At 41.7% G+C, this 18,293-nt stretch overlaps 2 protein-coding genes across 2 annotated transcripts in view; both read left to right on the top strand.

Moving 5' to 3' along the window:
- myo15ab (myosin XVAb) overlaps positions 1 to 12,070 on the top strand; it is a 103,134-nt gene extending 91,064 nt beyond the window's left edge. Inside the window, exons 69-79 of the mRNA XM_070550631.1 lie at positions 885 to 967; positions 1,064 to 1,194; positions 1,286 to 1,380; positions 2,452 to 2,529; positions 2,612 to 2,708; positions 7,610 to 7,770; positions 7,850 to 7,983; positions 9,436 to 9,569; positions 9,947 to 10,080; positions 10,214 to 10,354; positions 11,511 to 12,070. Of these exons, the coding sequence (XP_070406732.1) occupies positions 885 to 967; positions 1,064 to 1,194; positions 1,286 to 1,380; positions 2,452 to 2,529; positions 2,612 to 2,708; positions 7,610 to 7,770; positions 7,850 to 7,983; positions 9,436 to 9,569; positions 9,947 to 10,080; positions 10,214 to 10,354; positions 11,511 to 11,612 (1,290 nt within the window). The 3' untranslated portion in view covers positions 11,613 to 12,070. The remainder of the gene's footprint in view (positions 1 to 884; positions 968 to 1,063; positions 1,195 to 1,285; positions 1,381 to 2,451; positions 2,530 to 2,611; positions 2,709 to 7,609; positions 7,771 to 7,849; positions 7,984 to 9,435; positions 9,570 to 9,946; positions 10,081 to 10,213; positions 10,355 to 11,510) is intronic.
- A 1,030-nt stretch (positions 12,071 to 13,100) lies between these two features.
- Positions 13,101 to 16,779, top strand: alkbh5 (alkB homolog 5, RNA demethylase). Its single transcript, XM_015964774.3, has 4 exons — positions 13,101 to 14,865; positions 14,937 to 15,017; positions 15,098 to 15,220; positions 15,797 to 16,779. The coding sequence occupies exons 1-4, from the start codon at positions 14,147 to 14,149 to the stop codon at positions 15,957 to 15,959; spliced, it is 1,086 nt and encodes a 361-aa protein (XP_015820260.1). The 5' UTR covers positions 13,101 to 14,146; the 3' UTR covers positions 15,960 to 16,779.
- Positions 16,780 to 18,293: the final 1,514 nt, after the last annotated feature.

The following is an 18,293-nucleotide window of genomic DNA, read 5'->3' as shown; positions in this document are numbered from 1 at the left end:
AATTAATATTGATTAATCCATTTTAATTGTTCAGGACTATTTACGCTGAAGTGATTTTTTTAAAATAAAAAATAATGTCCAGGAGGCACAGATGACATAACCACACTTTTATTAAGTGTATTCCTGTAACCACAAGATCTATTTGATTAATTTGGTCTCCGTGTAAATGTAACGATTGTAGGATTTGTTGGGATGTGTAAATATCAGTAAATGTGTTATCGATGAAGTGTAAGTGGACATGGAACATTGTAAATGTTGTGTACTGAATGAACACTAGGTGGCAGCAGAGCACAGCTAATATATGTAGAGGTGTAGTGTAGAGTTCAGGAGAAGTTCTGCTGAGGGTTACCAGATGAATGCTGTGTGTGCTTGTCCCTTCTGCTGTAATAAAGTTCATATGGATAAAGTCACTGCCTGCCTGCTTTCTACCAACTAGAAAACATAACCGGAAACAAATTGATTTCTTTCTTTTATTTCTTTTCTTCATGAAGAGTGATGTGTCATGGTTCATTTATTTGTAGTTCTAGTTGTGTTTGGAGCATGTAAAAAAGGTTTATGGTCTTGTAGCCCAGGCTCTTCGGTTTTAGATGTGCAGCTTGATAACGTTTATTGATATGCAGGGCATAAATTGTGATTCTAAACGTTTTTGTCCCCCAATTGGGGCGCTGTTGTAAAACTTTAATGCCTTATTTTTTTCTAAATAATTAATTGTAATTTACGCATTCAATTCCCACCTCTGATTTAAATAATACATTTTTATGTATATATTTACTCGGACTGTATTAAGTTATTTTTTGTTTTGTTTTTTGTTTTTGACAAACGAAAGTAGGCATTCAGCAAAAAAAAACTTTGGTCTGATATGTAAATATTTGTGATTCTCTCAGTTGATTGGAGACTTCACCTTGATGAGGGATGAAGCTTACTGCCAGCTCCTCAAACAGCTCACTGCCAACACCAGCTCCAAACCGTAAGTCAGCTAGCCATGGACTCACAAACTGCAGGTCACATGGCTCATGCCTCTTTTGGGAGTTTCATTATGCACGTGTAATTTTCTTCCTTGCAGGGATAGTTGCCAACGAGGCTGGAGATTGCTGTACATCTTAACGGCGTTCCATCGCTGCTCTGAAGTCCTTAAGCCTTTTCTGGTAAAATACCTGCACCAGGCATCTCGCAGCGCCGGGGCACAGTACCAGGGTAAAACCATTGCACATTCACACCAAGAGTAAACTGCCATTAACAAAGTCAGCAGTGATGGATAATAATAATTATTATTTTGAATTTTTAGGTATAGCTAAAGCGTGTGAGCAGAATCTGAGGAAGACGTTCCATTATGGTGGTCGCATAGTTCCACCCAACAGCATGGAGCTTAAGGCCATGATGGTCGGTGTCTCTTTTTATTTATCTGTCGTGATTCAAAAATATTCATGTGCTTTATATGGACAACAGTTTGCACAATTACAGTTCCTCGTTTTACAAAAAGCCCTCATTCGAAGTTATGAAACTTCATTAAAATGTACTTTATCTCTAAACCATTTTTATATCTAGTTTTAGTGGTGATAATAAAGTTTTAGGCTACAGGTCTGTAAATAAATTATCATTATCTAATATACATTTAAATGTATTTATTTGACATGTTTTATGAGGATAAAATCAGCTTGAGATGTATCATCTCATTTTCGAGCAGGTCCTCAAATTATGCAGGAAAACAGCAAACATGATAGCAGAGTCATCACATATCAGACTCACTTTAAAAATGGTTCAGATCTTGAAAAAAGGGAGCAAAAACAAAAGTGTTGTGTTTTTAGTTTTGTTCGGTGTAAAAAAAACATCTATTTCCATTTTTGTTGTGACCAATCACACAAAATGTACTTGTGAGGTTATTTAGGTGTTGTACTTTGATCATATATTCTCTCTGAAAATCAGTAAAGAAAAAAAAGTCTACTGTTTTTGTAGGGTATTATTTCATCAAACTGAATCGTTTTTACAGGCCAGTGCATACATTGATTTTAATTATCTATTGGAGATCATTTTCAGTAACTAAATTCTACCAATTCTGCTGTTTTTATTGTATTTTATGTGCTTCAGCATCTTTGGCCTTCAAATATTTTTTGCAAACACATCAGTTGAAGAGATGCTTCCTGGGAAAATAATCCCAAACAAATGCAGTTTTCTTCTTCCTCGGCTCTACTTAGCAGGAAAGTGTTGTGCTCAGCTATTTTAACCAATCTTTTTTTTTTCCCGTGGACATTTTGGACAGTCTTAAAGATTCTTTTTCTCAAAGAGCTCAAGGCTAAATGTCACAAAGCTTGGAGATTTGGTTGACATTAAGAACTATCACAAAGTTGCACAATATTAAAAAACAGTAAATGACCACTTTAGATTGGCCTCCGTCCTACAGAAAGGGTGAGATGTACAACATAAACCACATGAGTGTGTGTATCGTTTCCTCAGGCGGGACGCAGCTCAAAACGGCAACTGTTTCTCTTTCCCGGAGGCATCGAACGCCATGTGAAAATCAAAACATGTTCTGTACGTACCCAGCTGTTTTTGGCAGCTCATTCTTGACTGTGAAGAGGAGGTGGTGGACTGAAGTTACTGTTGTGTGTTTCAGGTGGCGCTGGAGGTGATAGAGGAGCTGTGTTATGAGATGGGTTTACACACAGTGGAAGCCATGGAGGAATACGCCATATTCCTAGTGACCAACAGAGGTGCACTCAGTCTTGCTTTGTTTAACCCGTATTTAGTCCTTATATCTTATTGAGGCATAAGCTGAACTTCGCAGAGAAAACCTACTAAATCAATCAAATCAAATCAAAGCTTTATTTATAAAGCGCCTTCTGCAACCTGTCAGGAAGCCCAAGGTGCTGAACATGGTACAGTACAAAGTTAAATAAAGTGAATAAATCAGAAAATGAAAGCAATTCAAATTACAGATTACAAATTACAAAAAAAGGTGAAGCATTCTAGTAAAAGACAAATGTGTAAAAGAAGGGAAAAAGTGAACCAATGAAAACTGTGAGATAAAATCAACATAAAAGAGGGCCAAATTCAAACATGTTCAGGAAACGCCAAGCGGAGGAGGTGGGTCTTTAGGCGACTCTTGAAGACTGGCAGAGATGGGTACAGCCTAACTGAGGCTGGCAACTGGTTCCATAGTGACGGTGCTAGGACTGAGCAAGCCCGGTCCCCGACACCTAGAACGAGGGACAATGAGCAGGCTTTGGTCAGAGGAGCGCAGAGCGCGTGATGGGGAGTGTCTGTTCAAGAGCGTGGCTAGATAGGGGGAGCACTACCCTGGAAGAAATTAAAAACAAAGACGAGGAGTCTGAAGTGTGAACGATGGGTCCATCCATCCATCCATTTTCAACCACTTATCCAGAGTTGGGTCGCGGGGGCAGCAGCCTAAGCCGAGAGGCTCAGACTTCCCTCTCCCCAGCCACTTGGGACAGCTCCTCTAAAGCCAGGCGGGCACTGTGCGACTTTTTCACTCGTAGCACTCAGCTTCAGCTCAAACTGTACGACTTCCTCGCAAGGCAGATCTCACGAGTCATGTGCTCACACTGAACGTCTGGTAGCAACATGTTGGACCTAAAAATATGCCAAAAATAGCAGTTTTTACACAACATGTCGGACTATTTTTTTGTCTTGTTTTGCCTGTTGTCCTTCGGGAGTGCTGCAGGAGGACGCACAGGGAGGGGTTTATGGGGGTTGGATGAGGAAAACGAAATAAAGAAAGTAAATCTGTGTTTTGTTTTCAGTTTGCTTTGACATGAACATGACAAACATGCTTTCTTGACAATCCTTGTCATTGTGTGTCAAAGACTTGTAGAGATAAAAACGAACAACGTGTGTTATTAGGGAAATAGCGGGTGAGCGGTGTTGACGCATGACTGCGCATGCGCCGTGAGCGGTTCTGGTACTTTTTGGGTTGCAGCCGCTCGCTGTGCCTCTTCAACCCTCACAAGGAACGAGCAAAATATCAAGCACTCCAGAAGTCCGTGCGAGCTCACGATTGCTGATCTGTAGCTGGTCAGGTGGTGTTAATCGCCTCTTGTAACCCCCTGTACACTACACGACGCTCAGCGCAAAACTCGCCCCGATCTTGTGGATTCTCGCACGAGTGGAAAATCGGCTCAAAAAAGTGAAGAAATCGCACAGTGAACGCCCGGCTTAAGGGAATCCCAAGTTGTTCCCTGGCCAGCTGAGAGACATATTCCCTCCAGCGTGTCCGGGGTCTTCCCTTGGATCTCCTCTCAGTTGGACGTGCCCGGAGCACTTTACCAGGGAGGCTTCTAGGAGGCATCCTGACCAGATGCCTGAGCCACCTTAACTGGCTCCTCTTGACGTGGAGGAGCAGCGGGTCTACTCCAAGCCCCTCCAACCGAGCTTCTCACCCCATCTCTAAGGGACAGTCCAGACATCCTGTGGAGAAAACTCATTTTGTCTGCTTGTACCCGCGATCTTGTTCTTTCGGTCACTACTAAAAGCTCGTGCTCGTGACCATAGGTGAGGGTAGGAACGTAGATCGACGGGCAAATTTTGAGCTTTGCCTTCCGGCTCAGCTTTCTCTTCACTACAACAGATCGGCACAACGATCGTATCACTGCAGACGCAGCACCAATCGCCTATCGATCTCACGCTTCATCTGTCCCTCATTTGTGAACAACTCCCCGAGATACTTAAACTCCTCCACTTGAGACAGAACCTCGTCCCTGACCTGGAGAAGGTATTCTACCCTTTTCTAACTAAAAAGATTCTATAAAAAATGTGTAAAAATTTTAACACCAATAACTTGAATTGGCATTACCTCAATATAAGATTATTAACATTATAGGACAAGTGAAGTTTTGATTCAACTGAAACCTTTTTTTAAATGAGAATGATTTTAAAAGGTTTTTAAACATTTCAAATTAACATAAAAAAACATCATCGAACAATTACAAATTAAAAATAAAACAATGAAAAAAATGACACTGATATTTTTCACTTATTTCAGTGAGTTTCTTTTAAAGGACCTAGCAAAATCCACTTACTGGAGCTATTGAACATGTCATATTGTATTTCCTCATGAAAACACCCTCAAAGCATATAAGGCTTCATACATACATTTTCCTTTTTCAGCTGCTTCTTTCGTTAAGCTGTGCCTAACTGAGCTAAGCCATTGCAAACGGCTGGGTGAGGCCGGCTGTACACATCGAGTCCAGATCCCTCCTCCCCTGTACTGTAAACATTAATGCTCAGTCTCTGTGTAGCTAACAGGGAGTTTAATCTCCAGACGCTTTTAGTCTGCACATGCATGCATGTGTGTGTGTGTGTGTGTTTGTTAAGCCTAGTTTATATTCTCCGTCAGCTAGTTGGCACTCATACTAACAAATTTTCCTTTTATACTTCTCCATTGGCGTGTCAGTGTTGCAAAGCACTTGTCCTCCAGGTCAGCAGGGGGCATCGACTACTTCTGGCAGGTCCGCCTACCATTGTAGTAACGTCTGATCGACCTCATTTTATTTATTTCAGCTTGTGACGCAAACACAAATACCTTGAAGGAGGATTCATGGGTTTATATTGGAGTTTGTTACTGTTCCTATTTAGTTAAAAACAACCAGGTAATGTCCGCCTGGCGTCGCTCCATCAAAACCGACGTGACAAGCAGAAATAGCTGCCATGTGAACCTTGATTTTGTATAACCATAGTCCCCCCCTCCAGCAGCTCCTGTAAGAACGCTTAATACGTCCACAACAGGGCACTGGATGAATGCATAGAAAATAATAACCAGCTAGCACAAGTCAAACTGGAAGAGGTATTCTCAACTAGGTGAACAGTGTAATGGGCTTGACACACGAGAGGCGACAAACGACCACGATCAGCGAAATTTGTCGCTGCCGCTTTTTTAACCTGACACACGGGAGGCGATCCGCGGCAGCGGCCAGCGGCAAAGCCGTCTACGCGTTCTGTTCCATGGCGAAATTGAACCTTGCGTTGTTTTGCTTGGCTGTGTCAGGTTGGAGGGAATTAAGGTTATTTAAGCGGTTCAGAGTTAATAAAGCGGTAGATATGATGTTTCACAAGGTGCTGCTAGAGTTATGTGAAATCTTACTTCTGATTTTACTATAAAACATAATAATAATCAACTTCTCCTCCATGTTTGCTCGGAGATGTACGGAGCATCCTGTCCGCTCATTGGTCAGTGAATGAAACCTCCGTTGATTGGTCCTCGTCCGAGCGACAGCGATGAAAAGTTGAAAATATTTCAACTTTCTGGGATCGCGTCGCTGGGTCGCCTGTGCACGACACGTGCACGAGCGCAAAATTTCACACGCACATTTTTCGCGTTTCGCTTGGTAGGAGGGAGACCCGCGATTATCGCTTTGTCGCGCATGTCTCATTGAAAATGAATGGAGGAGAGGCGATGTCGCCTCCCGTGTGTCGAGCCCATAAGTACTACGACATGATTTATGAGTAGGGGTATGCAGGCAGAGCCCTTCCACTACGTCACACGTCATGTGACCTAAAGGAGTGATTCAAGATGTCGTCAGTCAGGCCATGCGCGGGCGTGATGCATATTAAAAGTGCTGTACCGAGTGAATCAACTCAAAGGAAGCTACGATGTCAAGGTTTATAGAATAGCACATCTCTTGAACATCTATTGAATTTTAGAGTTTAAAGAAGTTTTGAGACACTCAAGAGGAAAAGAACATTCGTGGTCTTTACGGGATCTTGGAGAGTTGAGACCAACTACAGTAATAACATGTTTTGATGCTGATGCGGTCTGAAACAGATGGTATAGTGAGAACAGTTTTTGTAGTGTAGCAGCATCGTGACTGCCTTCTCAGCGATCTGACGACTCAAATAAGTTGTAAAGAGCAAAGAAGAGTTTACATCCCATGTGAAAGGGTTGTAAAGTTTGTTTTCTAACCTTTAACACACTCGTATACCAGAAAAACCACTACACAAACTGGATTTCTTTAGTGTTATTAATATCTACAAAGCAAACATGGCTGTAGACACAGCTGGATGGCACCAATCAGAGCAATAAAAAGAGGCTCACACTGCTGCCCCTCTGAACAACTTAGCCCATTAAACCCCCAACCTATTAGATAAACGATTGTGAGAGGCCTGGCTGAACAAGGTCATTCTGAAATCTGCTGGAACTGGAAAAGGCCAGACTTATTCTGCCATATCTAATTAGACATGGGCTCTCAGATTTAGGCCATTTCCACGTTTATCTAAGATTATCTGCTGGATCAAACACAGAGCAAGGGAACGATCTGTTCCTGAATGTTGAGTGTCAATGGTCCATTTAATATAAACAAGTAGCTTTGTTCTAAGATAAAAACGCAACGGCGATACACCATAACAAGCTAGTTAATGTTTTTTTATGTCTCTAGGGAACAAATTCCCTCCAAGTTTTTAATCCATCCTGGTAAAGCAAATTAAAATAAAGTTCAAAGGCTAAATATCTCCACATGGCAACAGATAGCAGTCTCATGTGAAGCCCAGCGGGTCTCACAGCCAGAGACCAAGCAAGTAGTTTATTATTTTAGGTATATAAAGCTGGGATCAGATTGGAAAAGCTCTCATGAAGTAAATATTTATCCACGGTTGTGCCCAGGTCAGAATGTGCGTCCTCTCAACAAGAACGAGTACATCCTGGATGTGGCGACAGAAGCCGAGTTAGTTGACTCCAACTACAGCTTCTGGTTCCGGCGGGTCGTCTGGACGCAGCCGCTCAGATTTGAGAACGAGCTCTGTGTGACCATGCAGTACAACCAGGTACCGCACCCGCTCTACCCTCTCTGGGCCTGCTTCGTTTCACACAAGCGTGTGCTTCTAACCCTGTGGATTCTTTTAGATCCTTCCTGACTACCGTAAAGGTCTGCTGAACATCCTCTCTCATGGAAATGTGAGTGATCAACAGTTCCACCAAATCTCCAAGCTGGCTGCTTTACAACAAAGAGCCAAAGACATCGTCTTCGTTCCCAGCATGTGAGAAAAACAATCAAATCAGTGGTTGAAGCTGTTTTCTGTCATCTGCTAAGTGGACTGTAGCACACTTTTGTTTTTTATCACTGATGAGTTCATAGTCAATTTATATGCATTCCATTTTGAGATCCACTATGTCAGTAGCTGGAACACTTATATGACCGTAAAGCCACATCCTCATCCATTGTTCTTTAACCCTATACTCACAATAAAAAAAAATATTTTAAAGGTGTGGGAAACTGAAAACACATTTTTAAATTATTATTTCTGATTATAATTGGTCACTCTGAGTTTTTCATGTAGGCTGAACATGAAATAGTCTCCTACACCTATCTCCTGCATTAGCTTCTGATAGAAAATAGACATTGAAACTCTAGGATTTGTAAATCCTGACAGACCTATGTCACACTGTCATGGACTCACCCCTCGTGACTCTCGACAGGGAAGGCTGCTGTTGGTTTAACGTCCAGGAAACAGAGGGGCAGCAGTGTGAGCCTGGGAGTTTTGGCTAATTTAAGCTAACAGTTAGCATTAGCAACACCACCACACAGCAGAACTCCTCCAGGCTAGTGTTATTTGTTGAAATAAAACATGCAGTAGTAGAGTTGCATGACTGTTGTCGAATTAGAAGTGAGATGTCTAAATATCAGGAAATAAAGACTCCAAATCCTTTTGTGTTCAGCTCTCCTCTGCTAGTTCCTGAAACAAGCGCTTTCAGGAACTAGCGCTTTGCAGTGGGGGGTGAGGTGAGCTCCCCCCCACCCCCACTGCAAATGTACTGATTAAATGAGAGTCCTGCACCTTTAAGTTAGGCCATTATCATCTGAATAGATTTGTAAAGATAATTTTTGCTTCCACAGATTTGCATATGCTTATGTTCCTATCCTGACAATCAAAACAATCTAAATAATTATGTTTATGGTTATATGGCCCCTATAATAAAATAGATTTGGCTGTCATGTTTAGATATATTTCTGAAAGCTGAATTAGCTGCTAACGATAAGAAGAAACTAACAATCACATGACTTATTGAACAACATCACGTGGAAATAATCAGGTCTGAAATGTGTGTGTGTGTGTGTGTGTGTGTGTGTGTGTGTGTGTGTGTGTGTGTGTGTGTGTGTGTGTGTGTGTGTGTGTGTGTGTGTGTGTGTTTGTGTTTGTGTGAAAAGCAAAGTGAGGGATTTCCACTTGTCTGTCAGGAGTTCCATCAGCACAGGCTCGGTATGCAGTGCAGTCACTAGTGATTGTGTTTAAAGTGCATGACTATCTCTCAGCTGTGAAAACTTCTTGCTTCTTTGCCATCATTATCGCTGTCACTCGGAGCCAAAGAGCAGAGCAGAACGACTCACCGAGTTGTGTTGAAATCATGTTGAGAAAATGTCACGAATCATGAAGTGAAACAGGGCTGTGTTTATCTGACACGGGTTTTTTTTCTTCTCCTCTGTCCTCCAGACACGAATTATCGGAGTACATCGCTGCACCTCTTTTCAAAAAGCAGCCGCCGCAGCAGTGGGTAACCATGGTAACGCAGCACATGCAGCAAGTACAGCCTCTGAGCCCACACCAGGCCAGAGCACAGTTTCTGGGTAAGATCACGGTTCACAGAATAGACGTGCATTTTGCTAATTCTGCCTTTGTGTGGAAACTAAAGTACACATGCTCTCAGTTTTCTTTTGGATACTAATAAATGCAATTAGGGTTAATTATTTACAAGGAGTTTAAGACCAAAAAGACCTAAAAAGATGAAGATGTTTGGATATCTGTTGACATCTCTTCTGCTTTGGACCTTTTTGCTAATTGAAAAGGTGATCTAGCCACTGTATTAAAACACAATGCTCACTAATTGTAGAATTATTATTTGGGGTGTGATTTTAATAAGTGGGTGTGTCCATTTGAATGTGAGCACATACCAAATGACAAAAAAACAAAAATGTGCCTATCTATTCTGTGTTTGTGCGTGCAGGGCTGGTCAGTGCTTTCCCCATGTTTGGCTCCTCGTTCTTCTACATCCACAGCAGCAGCTCCACCACCTTCTACGCTCCCTGTATTCTTGCTGTCAATCAACGAGGCCTCCATTTCCTACACAAAAACACACACGTACGAAAACACACACTCAGACATGTGCACTATCACCGTGGGGCTCAGCTCACAGCATCCGGAACATGATCCTGGAGGTGGAGTTGTTTCCTCATGCCTGTTGTAAAAAAAAAGGCCAATCTCTGTGGTGCAGGAGCTGATGATAGTGGTCCCCCTGGTGGAGGTGCAGTCTACTCGCACCCAGAGGCCCTCGGCTGGAACCAGTTACCCATATGTGGACATCACTCTGGGAGACCTGAACACACAGCGGGTCATTCAGCTGCAGCTGGAGCAGGTATCACACAGAGACACTTGTGTGAACACGCGATGACATTTACAGGAAGTGTTGCCAAGGCTGCCTCTTTTTTCAGTCTTTCCCAGACATCTCCTACCACTTCTACGCTGACGATATTCAGCTCTATATGTCCTTCATGCCACACCAGTTGGACAGGCTGGCCACACTTGTACTCTGCCTGACCCAGATCAGTAACTGGCTGTCCAGCAACTTTTTTGTTCTCAATGCTAACAAGACAGAGACCCTGATCACTGCACCCCCGAAACTTCAGCCAAACATCGAGCAGGAAATTGCCTCTTTTTGCCCATCAGCCAAGGCCAACATTAGAAATCTAGGAGTTATTTTTGATCCAGCTTTAAGTTTAGACTCACACGTCAAAACCATCTCCCGCTCTTGTTTCTTTCAACTGAGAAACATTTCAAAAGTCCGTAAACTGGTTTCTACAGCAGATCTGGAAAAAATCATCCATGCCTTTGTGTCATCACGCTTAGACTACTGTAACGCTCTTTTTACTGGTCTCAGCAAAACCTCCCTCTCACGCCTTTAAGCCATCCAAAATGCAGCAGCCAGACTCCTAACCAAATCCAGCAGACGAGCTCACATCACTCCAGTTTTACAGTCCCTCCACTGGCTCCGGGTGGAATATAGAATACAGTTTAAAGTTTTAGTCCTGACCTATAGAGCTCTTAACAACCAGGCTCCAAGCTACTTATCTGAGCTTTTATCCCCACACACCACCTCTCGGAACCTTAGATCCACATCTCAAAACCTCCTGGCTGTTCCTCGAACCAGACTGAAAACCAAAGGGGAGAGGGCCTTTCAGACTATTGCACCCAGACTTTGGAACAGTCTGCCTTCAAAACTCCATCTCTCCAAAACTGTAGAGGTCTTTAAAAATTATTTAAAAACTCACCTTTTCATCCAGGCATTCCCCCGCTAAATGTTCTGAAAGATGGCTTTGTTTTTGTTCACACCTTAACTTTGTTTTTATTCCTGATTTTGTTTACTATTCGTCACTGCTATTGTTTTTTATGAGCTGTTTTTATCGGTTTGAGGTATTTGCCCTGATTTTACTCATGTTGTACAGCGCTTTGTGACTCATATCTGCGAAAGGCGCTATATAAATTAACTTTTACTTACTTACTTTTGTTCACAGGGCCTGGAGCTGTGTCGAGTCATCGCCATGCAGGTTGAAAACATGATGTCTGTGCGGGCAAAAAGGCTCACGCTGCCACCCAGTGAAATCACTATGCTGTGACACACGCATACACTTAACAAGGCTCACTAAAGTTTCTGTGCATTTAAATAAAAATATGCTGACTCAGCCTACCTCCTCTCATGCTCAGGTGTTCCTGCTGCTCATACACACACAAGCATGTAGAAAAAGTCACTGGGAGGTCAGCTGAACAACTGCTGGATCATTTCTCCTAAAAAATGATGGCCTACAAACTATAAATCTGGATCTTCCATGTTTTTCTGTCCAAGTTTTAATGTTGAACTTAAAAGTTTTCATATTTCGATTCTGTACTCCGACAAAGCATCAGTTCGTGATGTTGTGTTATTATGCTTAGAAAGTTTTATAATTGATCTACTGCTTTATTTTTTTATTATTATTTTTATATTACTGTGGTTGATTGTAAATCGTGTACATTGTGGCTTTGTTGAACACGTTTTTTTATAAATAAATATTTTATCAAAATAAAAGCTTTTAGAGAGAATTGTTGGACTTTTGCAAACTTCGTCTTAAAAACTGCTTCCTCCTGGAAAGGTTGCAGGGAAAATTTTGCTAATTATTTATAAAATTATTGTATTAATCATTAAAACAGATCTGATATTAATCACAATTAGTACAAATAAAATAGAAGAAATGATTTTTATAGGAAACAATATTTAATGAAAAACTATATTCAACTGTCAATAGGCAATGAGAAACAAAAGAACATAAACTTATTTCACTATTTCTTTGAAAATCTTGTAATATATATATTTATTGAACAACAGTTAAGCCACCATTATTGAGATAGTTATAGAAATGTATTCTTATTGAAATCTTTAGTTTATATATTGTTAAAGCTGCTGTCCAGAGTTTTCCCCTTTTATGAATTATCTTTGGTTCTTCAGAATTACGTAAAAATGTTTGTCTTATCATGTACTGTGATATAATGTAAGAAATACATCTTTTTTTTTTTTTACTAAGCCCACCCTCTATCCCGTACAGCTCAATGCAACATGAACTGAGCACCGGTCAGCACTAACCACTAGCGTTAGTCTACTGCTTAGTATCAATCAGAGTGAGCTCGAGCATTTAGGTTGATGCAAAGTTGGCGACCTTTCTCATGGACAGGTAAGTCTTTAAAATATAAATATATTAAAACACAGCACAACATGAGCATTACAGTTGTAAAACGATGTATTTTAACTATGTTTTGTTGGCCAGAGGAGTGTGTTCATGAAGACAGGCGCTGCTTTTGTCCCTAAGTACGGGAGTGAAACAAACGACTTGTGTGATATGCTTGTCAGCCACTAGATGGTGCCATCAGATAAAAAATAAATAATTCGGACAGCAACTTTTATTTAGTTCCCTTAGCAGTCTTTTCAAACCACGCCCAGTAAAAAGTGCTATGAGTTTTAAAAAATCTAATTCATTTGTGCACAATCTGTGTTATTTTGTATTATATATATATATATATATATATATATATATATATATATATATTATATTTATACTATTTATTTTGATCTAATTATCTTTGCAGCTTGTTAAACTTTCTTTAGTATTTTAATGAAGTTTAAATCATCTTTCATTTTGCTGCTAAAATGCATGCTCAATTATTTGAATAGAACTTTTAAGAAGACTTTCAGTTTTTTATATTTGCACGTTATCATTTTAAGGGATTTTAAAAACACGGCAACAGCTGAAAGTACAACGTGCGTGCAAACTTTACCTCTTTTATCAGTGACTTTGGACTTCAGACACTATTGATTGTGTTAAAAGATCAATGGCTTTTTATTTTTTATTTTATTTTATTTTTTTACGGAACAGTTTAAAACCTCGAGGAGGTAAAAACAAGGTTAGTGGGACAAAATTAGCAGCGGTGAATTTAGAATTTAAGGAGCAATCCTTAAATGGTTTAGCCCCGCCCACAAACTGACGAATCACAACTGAGCATGCGCAGATCCCCGGCAGGTTACACGAGTTTATTTTCAGGATTGTGCTTGGAGACGTGTTGCGAAGGTCCAAAATCGACCGCTGGGAAGCTTCGTCTCTAAATAACAATGTAGTTTTGTGTTTTTAAGTGTTAGATATCTTTAGGAACAAGTCCGGGGCGTCCAGGCTTGAAATCCGTCGGTGACATGTGAGATGTTGCTGAGTGGTTTGTCAGTATTTCCAGGCGGAGACAGACTGGCCAAGCCAAGCTAGCCGAGTTAGCAGCTCAGCTAACACCATTAGCTTCCTCGCTGCTGTTGCAAATCTTGAGGCGGTGTTGACGCAGTATTTATTTACGTGTCTGTTCGTTTGTAAGCTTCAGAAAATATCCACAAACTGCAACCTGAGTGCCACTAAATGCAGAGTCAACCAGCGCGGCGGAACTTAGCCGTTAGCCACTTTTTGTGCTCCTGACACTGCTTCTGCGAGAGTCAGTCAGCGGCTACCCTACGTTAAATTTATCCATTAAATGTTCGGTCTGTCGAGAATAATCTGTTAAATCTGCTGAGATGCAGCGCTGATAGACAGCGTTTGTAAGGAGCTAACCTCGCAGCACAGCGGCCATAGTGTTTTGGCTGACTGACATGGCAGCCAGCGGATTCTCTGACCTGAGGGAGAAGCTGAAGTCCATGACTCCGCACAGAGACGACTACAGCAACAAATACTCAGACCGCAGTAGTAACGGCAGTGAAAAGGGCCGAAAGCGAAAGTACCGGGAATCCGATGACGACGAGTACGGACACAGCGACGATAGCGCGGACCACCGGGAGCAGGAGGCCCGTAGGGTGAAGAGCAGCGTCTTGCAGCTGAGCATCTTCACCCCGGAGGAGTGCGCTCACATCGAGGAGAAGATCGACGAGGTGGTCTCTCAAGCAGATGCTGGACTTTACCGGGAGCACACCGTGGACAGGGCCCCGCTTCGCAACAAGTACTTCTTCGGGGAGGGTTACACGTACGGAGCCCAGCTGGAAAGACGCGGACCGGGCCAGGAGCGGCTCTACCGTAAAGGACAGGTGGACGAAATCCCGGGCTGGGTCCACGAGCTGGTGATCAAGCGGCTTGTGTCCCACGGGGTGATACCAGAGGGGTTCGTCAACAGCGCGGTCATCAACGATTACCAGCCAGGTGGCTGCATCGTGTCCCACGTGGACCCTCTGCACATCTTCGCCAGACCCATCGTGTCGGTGTCTTTCTTCAGCGACAGCGCGCTCTGCTTCGGCTGCCGCTTCCAGTTCAAACCCATCCGGGTGTCCGAGCCAGTGTTTGTCCTGCCTGTGAGGAGAGGGAGCGTCACGGTGCTCAGGTGACTAACATTCTGATTCATTGCTTTATTTATAGCTGATCAGATCACTGAAACCCTTCTTCCACTCTTAGTGGCTATGCTGCTGATGACATCACTCATTGCATCCGGCCCCAGGACATCAAGGAGAGGCGTGCAGTAATCATCCTCAGAAAGTGAGTCAATACCTGTTGTTTCTGAGGTGAGATCTGCCTCTCATCACAGAGTTGTTGTAATCCTCCCATCATACCACTAGAACCAGACCTGATGCTCCTCGCCTGGACTCTGACAGCCCTCTGAGCTCTTCTGCCCCAGGAAGGCCTGCCCCTCTGAAAGCCAAACGCTCTCATCGCAAAGCAGATCCTGGTGCTGCTCACAGGTGTGTATGTGCCCACTCATATGGACATAGAAACAGCTTTGGCATCAACTTTGGACAATTTAGATTTGGGCTTTTCTTTGAGACGTGAGCAGGTAGAGGTAATTAAAGTCCTTCATTTACAAAAGGATGTATTTACTTTGATGATGTATGGCGGACTGCCTCTTGAGTGATTTCTGTGACGATTAATATGTCCCGTTGTTCGGTGCTCTGATTGGCCATGGTCCTGTCCAATAGCATGCAGAGACACTTTGAAAGGCAACCTTAGATTTCACCCCACAGGAGCTCTATCTATGGACATGGCCAGCCTGTATATTTAGATATATAGGATGGCTCGCCAGGCTACAAAGGTGAAGCATACTGCAAACTTACAAACTGCAGCACAGCACATTTTTATAATTTATTTTTCTGGTTACATAATTTACTCAATTATTAACTTTTTTTTTTTTTTTGCCACTCAGCAAATAACTTCTAACCCTTTGCATTTGACATGGTTTTATTCTGTCATGGTGGGTTTGTTACCAGGTAGTCATGAAGTAATGTAAACATAGTAAACCAACCTAAGCGTGTTTCTAACAGGCCAAGGGTTCTGGAGATGGACAAAGAGGAGAACAGACATCCTTCATTCTCCCAACATCATCATCGTCACAGCATCAGCTCGGAGAACTACTGGAGACGTGACGAAGACCACGACAAACACAGGGAGAGTTCAGGACGCAAAATCAAAATGAGACGTCACTGAGATCCATTTTCACATGCACCAGTGCAAATGAACGTCCCCACTCTTTATGTGTGTCAGTATTGTAACTTTAATTAGTCATTATGTTGATTCTGCTTTATTTTTGGCACAAGGAGCTCACTTATGCCTGTTAATTTGTTTCTAGATCTGCTTGAGTAAGCATTTTAGTTTGGGCAGAGGAAACCGGCGTCTGCTGCTTGTTACAGAACCATCACCTGTTCACTACAGTAAAGGCTCTGTTGGTTTTTTTTTTTTTTTTTTAGTTTAAATTAAATATTTCTTTGTGTTCATAGATAATACAAATGGCATGTATTTTTTCTACCATAGGAACTAAAAAGAGAGGTATGTATGGACTTGTACAAAGCAAACTTGAGCTGTAATCTAACTTGTTATAATGTACAATATGTTTGTACTGGTTTTTTTGTTTAAAAGGCTCTCCTTTTTTCTGCTACTACGGTTAAGATCCACACCTTTTGCTGTGCCATGTCAAGAGTTTTGCTATTTGATTACTTAAACTTTCAGATTGCAGTGGCAGCAGCACGTTTTCACCCGTGACCCACTGTGATGAGGCCACATGCTGGTAGAGGAGGCGTTTTGGAGTGTTGAAAACTCGGGTGAAAGTTTACACTCCTGCCTCAGTCTAAGGTTGTTTGATACTACAAACATTAACCCCGTCGTTCCTCATATGTAATAAATCCTAAATTTCCTTTTATGAATGACTTTTAAACCCATTTGAGTGGATTTGATCAAAACCACGTTGTCCTGTTTTTCTTTGGTTTGAACAGCTGAGATGGAATTAAACATTGACATACTTTGGCTTGGAGTTTACTGTGTAAATAGTTGTGTTTTTTGTTTCCACATTCCCCTGTGGAGGGGAGTATGTCTGGTTAAGAGTCTGGAGTAGCACAGGAACAGCAATTCAAATTCAAAAATACTTTATTGATCCCAGAGGGAAATTCTATTGTTTCAGTACACACAATTCCAAGATCATACATACATAGACACATGACAAGAATTGGTGACTGGTCATTCGCAACCCGAGTCACGCTACCGTAATAGATCATGAGGATAGAGTCAGGGGGAGGGAAAAAAGGCACTTTCAGAGTTACCCTCAACAGAGAGGGTAGCTTTGCTATGCAAAAAAACACCTCAGACAGATATGCACACAGACATCACACAATACATAAGTGTCCACTAGGTGGGGAGGTAGGGTTGGGACTCTCCTGACTTCAGAGTCATCGCCTCCGTTTGGGGGGGGGGGGGGGGGTAATGGGTAGGCACATTGAATACTTGAGACGGTTCCACGGCCTTCACCGGTCACAGTCCCGCCCAGGCTGGGATAGGGGGAAAGAGTTTCCATAGCGACGGCAGCATTCCACATTTCTTCTGAGGGGAGTTTACACTTCAGCCTAATAGGCTTCAGGGGCACCAGATTCAGATAGCAAGAACTGTTTTGTGTACAGGCAGAGATAATTTCCTCTCTGCCTTAGAGTTCTGTATAAATAAATGATATAATAAATAAATAGATCAAGTTCAGAGGAGAACTTGTGTTTAAAAAGAGTGAGGGAAATTCTAGAATATTTCAGAACTTTGACAAACATTTATTAAAAGTGAAGCGAATAGTAAATATGTTTCATATGGGTTGAACTTGTGTCATGGCTTTTGAAATTGTTAATGTATTAATCCAGCCCAGACTGCTGGGAGTGGTAAAATTAAAAACTGCAGAAGGCTTACTCTTTTTGTTTTTTGTGACAGTTAATTGTCAACCCATATAAACAAATAACAAATTCCATATAACATTGTATTTCAATCTATTTGTCTAATCAGTGAGGTTTGGTCCAGACCTCAGCTTGTTTTGCCTCCCTGAACAAAGGCTGACATTTTATTTGTTTGGAAACTGGTAAACTTTAACTTCATGAGTCAAAACACCCACTAAGTTGTTCTTAGGTGTCTGTGTAGCGACTGATAGTTAAGCTAACCCTGTAAGACACAAGTTTGAATTAGTTAATCATTTTAAATACAATGTTTTTGAGTCATTTTGAAAGTATATCTTGAAATATCGTCATTGAATTTTCTGGTTAGTTGTGTAAAATCCATCCTGTTTCCTCGGCGGACAAAATGTTTTGAAATTAAAGAAATGCCTGTTTTTGCAGAATGCATTAAAAACCTCAGCAATAATTTATAATATTAAATAGAATAGGAATTTACTTAATAACACATTTTTAAATAGATTTGCTATTAGCAATGTCCTTAATTTTAAAAAAATCAATGTAGACAATTAAATTGTCAAGTCGTGTTTTGAATAATTACCACCAGGGGGAGCCAATGCAGTTTACA

This window comes from Nothobranchius furzeri, chromosome 4 (assembly GCF_043380555.1).
Source record: "Nothobranchius furzeri strain GRZ-AD chromosome 4, NfurGRZ-RIMD1, whole genome shotgun sequence".
NCBI classification, from domain to species: Eukaryota; Metazoa; Chordata; class Actinopteri; order Cyprinodontiformes; family Nothobranchiidae; genus Nothobranchius; species Nothobranchius furzeri.
This window is presented reverse-complemented; position numbering and strand designations above follow the sequence as displayed.

Coding starts and splice junctions, on each gene's coding strand:
- alkbh5 (XM_015964774.3), top strand. CDS start 14,147: ATGGCAGCCAGCGGATTCTCTGACCTGAGGGAGAAGCTGAAGTCCATG. Junction 14,866..14,936: donor GGGAGCGTCACGGTGCTCAG/GTGACTAACATT, acceptor TTCCACTCTTAG/TGGCTATGCTGCTGATGACA. Junction 15,221..15,796: donor GATCCTGGTGCTGCTCACAG/GTGTGTATGTGC, acceptor TGTTTCTAACAG/GCCAAGGGTTCTGGAGATGG.